Here is a 6774-nt window from a genome sequence, read left to right as displayed (position 1 = left end):
AAGTAAATGCTGTTTTTGTATGTTTTTCACTAAACACAAACTGTATTTTTTATTAATATATCTGGTCTAGCCAATTTCTTTTAAAAACTATTTATCTAGCTCCACCTTAAAAGTTCTGATAACAGGATGAATAAACATGTTTTCCCGTAGGCAGCCATGATAAATAACCATTAGCTAACTAGTTTTACGTTATTTACCAGCTGATTTTCAGGAGCTTCTGCAGCTTTTAGCTCATGAAGCCTTCCTTTAACGGGTCCACAGTGAGGAACCTGATAAAAATAAAGACGGACCGTTTTTCTGTTTTTGGAGTATAAAATAAAAAGGGTATAACCATCGGTTTTTCGATATCTGCTTTAAAAATTACAAAAACGAATGATGAGAAAGTACACAAACTTTAAATCTGCACAAAGTTATGATTTTTATTTTTTTCTCAGGGTTATTTAGTTTGTAGTTGCTCTGATTTTACTTATGAAATAAACCTGATATTTATGAACATTTAAGTTTAAAGTTTGGGTTTTCTGCACAGCGTTTTCCTGAAAAGCTCCTTTAAAACCTATATTTTGGTAACATGAACAATAAGCCCAGGGTGGTAAAGGCCAAACGGAGCCTCTGGCACAGATTTCCTCTGCTTTGTTTGTATTCAGAGTCGAGCTGCCGTCGCTGCTTTGATGACTCCGATGGAATATCTGTTTGAAGTACTGCTGATGCACAAACATCAAAACGTCCCTCATGATCTTAGTATCTGTTTAGATACTTATTAAAAACACAAGGCAGAGTCAGCATGAAGCACAGGAACCCTCTCCAGAGGAGCTGAATAATTGTTGGAGTCAGAAATAGCTCAGGAAGGAGAAAACAGGCTGCTTTTCTACGTACATGTTCCTCTCAGCTTCTGATGAAGGGTCAATGTATCTGCCATAGATGTACCTCAGATCCTGAAAGGCATCAGATTAACAACGAGGAAGTGTTTTAGACAGAAGTGCAACACATCCAGGTGAGAGCTGAGGGAGCGCTGAAGCAGACCCACCTTCTCCTCCACCTGCTTGGCGATGTTCTTCACATACAGCCTGCAGGTCGGCTCGCCCGCTTCGTAGTTCTTAAACACAGACATCCTTTTTATCTCTGTTTAAAAAGAGGAAGGATGGAAAGAAAAAAAAAAAGAAAAAGGATGAGCGCCAGAAGAATTTCAAAACCTGGTCCAAAAGGATCAGAGAGCAGCTTTGTTCAAAGTCACTGAAACTCAGACGTTCAAGGTTTTATTTCAAAAGTAAAACMGAGCAGAGCTCAGAGACGCTCTGATGGATGATTTCAACTCACACAAGCAGACTGTGGYTGTCTGTTAGCAAAATATCACAAACCAATCAGTACCACAAACTAGCTAAGTGCTACAGCTAGAAAAGAATTTAGCTAAAGTAGCAAAAGTCTAGCCAGAAGCTAAAAGTAGCAAAACATTTGTTAAAAACTTCATTAGGCAAAAGGTTAGCTAAAATGCCAGAACGGTGCCTAAGAGCTAAAAGTAGCAAACGGCTAGTTTAAAACTAATGTACCAAAATACTAGTTAGAAGCTAAAATCAGTTGTCTAAAAGCAGCAAAAGGCTAGCTAAAAATGAATGTAGGATAAGGTAAGCTAGAAGCTAAGGCAAGCTAGAAGCTAAAATCAGCAAAAAGCTAGCTAAAAAAGCAAAATGGCACCTAAAAAAGGTAAAAGTATCAAAAGGCTAGTTTAGAACTTAAATATCAAAGTTGAACCCAAAAATTAGCAAAAGGCAAGCTAAAAATCAACATAGCAAAAGGCTAACTAGAAGCTAAAATTAGCAAATCTTTGTCTAAAAGGAGCACAAGGCTATCTCATAGTAGCAGAATGGTGCCTAAGAGCTAAAAGTAGCAAAACGCTAGTTTAAAACAGGAAGTACCAAAATTGTAGCTAAAAGTAGCAACAGGCTAGCTAAAACTAATGTTGTAAAATACTAGCTAGAAGTTAAAATCTGTTTTCTATAAGCAGCAAAAGGCTAGCTAAAAATGAATGTAGGATAAGGTAAGCTAGAAGCTAAGGCAAGCTAGAAGCTAAAATCAGCAAAAAGCTAGCTAAAAAAGCAAAATGGCACCTAAAAMAGGTAAARGTATCAAAAGGCTAGTTTAGAACTTAAATATCAAAGTTGAACCCAAAAATTAGCAAAAGGCAAGCTAAATATCAACATAGCAAAAGGCTAACTAGAAGCTAAAATTAGCAAATCTTTGTCTAAAAGGAGCACAAGGCTATCTCATAGTAGCAGAATGGTGCCTAAGAGCTAAAGGTAGCAAAACGCTAGTTTAAAACAGGAAGTACCAAAATTGTAGCTAAAAGTAGCAACAGGCTAGCTAAAAACTAATGTTGTAAAATACTAGCTAGAAGTTAAAATCAGTTGTCTATAAGCAGCAAAAGGCTAGCTAAAAATGAATGTAGGACAAGGCAAGCTAGAAGCTAAAATCAGCAAAAAGCTAGCTAAAAGTATCAAAATGGCACCTAAAAAAGGTGAAAGTATAAAAAGGCTAGTTTAGAACTTAAAGTACCAAAGTTGTAGTCAAAAGCAGCAAAAGACAAGCTAAAAGCTAATGTAAAACAAAGCTTAACTAGAAGCTAAAATTAGCTAAATATTGTCTAAAATCAAAGTAGCAGAATGGTGCCTAAGAGCTAAAAGTAGCAAAAGGCTAACAGTAGCAAAAAAGTAAAAGAAGCTTGAGGGTAAAACTGAGTCAGTATGTTGATGTAAATTAGAAAAATAACATTGTTTATAAAATAATTTTGATGGATATTGGTGCATTTCAATCTAAAGTTAAATATTTTGAAAATCGTACAAGCTACAAATGTCAAAAATCAGAGAACGTTTTTATATAAATGGCTAAAATGACACAAATCATTCAGAAAACAGAAAAAAGGCGAGAAAAGAGAACGCTGACTCAGCATTTCCACAATGACTGATTCCTTTAACTCCTGCCGTGTTGATTGTGAGCTGGTTTTCACCTCATGATGTTTGTGTTTAGCTGCTCATTAGACACTCAAAAGGCTGAAAGCAGTTTTTAAAGACAATATGTGGAGACAGAGGACGCTTTGATGACTCTGACTCTACATCTGGCTCAGAAAACCACGGTCACACCTAATTACACCCAGTAGAGCTGACAGCCAACAGAAAGCTACCATCCTCTCCTCCTCATGGAGAAATTATACACAAGCCCCGCCTCTAACGGTGTGTAATTTTCAGTGTGCTTGCGGTGTTTAGCCACCAGCTCGTTCTCATATGCATTTCAAACGAGCGGCTGCAGCCGCCTTGCATCACCTGAACAGAGTGTGAGCGAGGAAACGAGGGGAGGTTACAGCTGTTCTGCAGCCGCTCTAAAAGAAGAAAGAAGCAACATTAAAAGGATGATTGTTGTGATTGTGAGCACGTACTCAACCCGACACGTTTCCTGAAAGCTTTTTAATCATTATGGATCGCAGCAAACATCTGAGCCGAGTCCTGCAGGGTTTGTTGAGAACCGACCTTCGGCTGCTGTTCCCTCCCAGCCCAACATCTTCAGCTCATATTTACCGTCTTTAGACAGACGCCCTTTGTCCAGCTCCTTCCTGGAGACCACGTCTGACACCAGGTCCCGCTCGTCGTCGCTCTGCTCCTCCTGCTGCTGCGACGTCTGGGAGCTGGGGTAGAGCTTCCCGAAGCCTTCTGTCACCTCCTGACTGCTGCTGGGGGCCGCCGCCGCCGCCGCCGCACGCCCCCCCACTGACAAAACACACAGAGTTACTGCTTACACTTCAAGAACGTTACTAAAAAGAAAACACTTCAGGTTTCACTCCAATGTTTGAGCTCCATGCAAAAACATTAAGCTAAGCTAAGCTAAGGTAAGCTAAGCTAATGTAAGGTAAGGTAAGGTAAGCTAAGGTAAAGTAAGCTAAGATAAGCTAAGGTAAGCTAAGCTTAGGTAAGCTAAGGTAAAGTAAGCTAAGATAAGCTAAGCTAAGGTAAGATAAGCTAAGCTGAGCTAAGGTAAGCTAAGCTAAGGTAAGCTAAGCTAAGGTAAGCAAAAGTAAGCTGAGCTAAGGTAAGCTAAGGCAAGATAAGCTAAGGTAAGCTAAGATAAGCTAAGCTAAGGTAAGGTAAGCTAAGCTGAGCTAAGGTAAGCTAAGCTAAGGTAAGGTAAGCTAAGGTAAGCTAAGGTAAGCTAAGCTAAGGTAAGGTAAGCTAAGGTAAGCTAAGCTAAGCTAAGCTAAGGTAAGCTAAGGTAAGCTAAGGTAAGCTAAGGTAAGGTAAGCTAAGGTAAGCTAAGGTAAGCTAAGCTAAGGTAAGGTAAGCTAAGGTAAGCTAAGGCAAGGTAAGCTAAGGTAAGCTGAGCTAAGGTAAGCTAAGTCAAGGTAAGCTAAGGTAAGCTAAGGCAAGGTAAGCTAAGGTAAGCTAAGGCAAGGTAAGCTAAGCTAAGCTAAGGTAAGCTAAGGTAAGTTAAGGTCAGCTAAGGTAAAGTAAGCTAAGGTAAGGTAAGCTAAGGTAAGGTAAGCTAAGCTAAGCTAAGGTAAGCTAAGCTAAGGTAAGTTAAGGTAAGCTAAGCTAAGGTAAGTTAAGGTAAGGTAAGCTAAGCTAAGCTAAGGTAAGCTAAGCTAAGGTAAGTTAAGGTAAGCTAAGCTAAGGTAAGTTAAGGTAAGGTAAGCTAAGCTAAGCTAAGGTAAGCTAAGCTAAGGTAAGCTAAGGTAAGTTAAGCTAAGGTCAGTTAAGGTAAGCTAAGGTAAGGTAAGCTAAGCTAAGGTTAGATAAGCTAAGGTAAGCTAAGGTAAGCTAACCTAAGGTAAGCTAAGCTAAGGTACGCTAAGCTAAGGTAAGCTAAGCTAAGCTAAGCTAAGGTAAGCTAAGCTAAGGTAAGTTAAGCTAAGGTCAGTTAAGGTAAGCTAAGGTAAGGTAAGCTAAGCTAAGCTAAGGTAAGGTTAGATAAGCTAAGGTAAGCTAAGGTAAGCTAAGGTAAGTTAAGGTAGGCTAAGCTAAGGTAAGCTAAGGTAAGCTAAGCTAAGCTAAGGTAAGCTAAGCTAAGGTAAGCTAAGCTAAGATAAGGTAAGATAAGATTAGATTAGATATTATTGATCCCACAGGGGGATATTTGCACATTAAACTGATTAACTTTAGAGTTGACCTGATTCAAGATGGCCGCCACAAAAGTCTGTTTTACAAATATTGATCTTGGACACAGATTGTGAAGGTCTTTGTTTAAAACAGCCATTAACAGAAAACTGAACAGATATTTTCATGTTGTTTATAGCTGCTAGCAGCTCATGTAGACCACACCCTACATGGGCTGCATAAACAGCTGTGCAATGAGACCGTCTAGTCCCGGGTCATGGGGACTGAATGTGCATCGCAGCGCCGATAGCTGGAGGGAAAATAAGAAAAAACTCAATTAAAAAATGTAATCTAATAAATGTTTTAAACAGCATTAGCTTCAGACTCCCAGGCCTGAAGCTAATGCTGTTTGGGGGGTCCTAGCATGGAAACGTTTGGGAAACCATCGACCTACTGACCATTTTTTGTTCTTTAAACAACAAAAAGACCATAAAAACTCGAACGTTAATCAATTATTGAATGAAAATGGTGCAGAAAGAAGAAAACATTTTTTGTAAYACATATTACATTTTATTGTTGACTTGTGTTAACCTGCATACAACAATAAATAAACCACTCCCGACTCCGGTACGAGCGTCTGTACTTCCTGTTTGTCAGCACTCTGACACCGGTTGCATCTCTCCGGTGTATGGAATCAGAAAGTTCCAGAAGAAAAGGTTTGATCTATGATCAGTGTGAGAGGATGAGACCGAGGGGTTCCCTGTTCCCCTTATCTTCCCCCCCACGCCTCCCCACCCCCCTTCACTCCCTGAGAGGTAAAACAGATCTCACAGGCGAGCACAAAGGATTTCCTGGAGGCAGATAAAGTATGACAGGAGGATGTTTTGGATTAGTCTTGTTTTGGTGGGGCTCTGATAAACAGGAGATTTAAATGAAAAGGAGAAAGCGGGGAGCAGATAAGGACTGCAGGTTCTCTGTGGAGTGGGAATCAGAAAAGCTCCTGAACGCCTGAGTGAACCCACACCTCCTCCTCCTGCAAACCACAAGTTTTCTCTCCTCATCAGATTTGTACGGCTCGCTGCTCTCTCAGGCGTCCACACAGTCCTCTGAAGCGTCTCTCCTCCCTCAATGTTCCTGACATCAGCCACAGCCTCTCATTTCCATCTTTAATCTGATGAAGGATCTTTATTTGGACTGAGATTAAAACAATCCCGCAGCTCTTACCTCTGTCTTCATCACCAGGCCYGTGGTCTTCCTCAGCAGCTGCCACCTCTGGAGCTGAGATGTGGAATTGGATTTTTCTGGGGCCGGCAGGGTGGGGCTGCTCGAACACGTCGGCGGGCTGCAGGACGGGAGCGCTGAAGACCAAACAACAAACAGAGGAGGCAACATGAAATGTTCTGTTTGCTTTTAGAGTTTTGGAAACAGAAGTAGAAGAAGACGAGRCGTCTTCACATCATAAAGTTTTAGGATGATTTGTTTGAAGGTGCAGGAGGATCCAGCATGGGGACATGGTTACCTCTGAGACTCTGCTCTGGGAGCATAAAGCAGATCTTTGATCTTYGGCTTCTTTCTTTTTGAAGCTGTTTTTTGTCTCAGGGGTCTCTTGCATGTTTGGTTGACCAGACCCATCAGRCGAGCAATCCTGAAATAAAGAAAGGAAACTGTGACGAACCTGGACTCAAACATCCAACAGTGAACT

General features: G+C 40.6%; 1 protein-coding gene across 1 annotated transcript in view; it reads right to left on the bottom strand.

Annotated features, from left to right (window-relative positions):
* The window catches only part of rnpc3 (RNA-binding region (RNP1, RRM) containing 3), a gene marked incomplete in the record, with an annotated part of 19245 nt that overhangs the window by 2108 nt on the left and 10363 nt on the right, over positions 1–6774 (bottom strand). The window contains 5 exon segments of the mRNA XM_014021017.1: positions 874–932; positions 1025–1119; positions 3564–3752; positions 6297–6430; positions 6592–6717. Coding sequence (XP_013876471.1) covers positions 874–932; positions 1025–1119; positions 3564–3752; positions 6297–6430; positions 6592–6717 — 603 coding nt within the window.

Source organism: Austrofundulus limnaeus, unplaced genomic scaffold (genome assembly GCF_001266775.1).
Source record: "Austrofundulus limnaeus strain Quisiro unplaced genomic scaffold, Austrofundulus_limnaeus-1.0 Scaffold275, whole genome shotgun sequence".
Classification (NCBI taxonomy): domain Eukaryota; kingdom Metazoa; phylum Chordata; class Actinopteri; order Cyprinodontiformes; family Rivulidae; genus Austrofundulus; species Austrofundulus limnaeus.
Note: the sequence above shows the minus strand (reverse complement) of the source record. Positions and strands in the feature narration are given on the sequence as shown.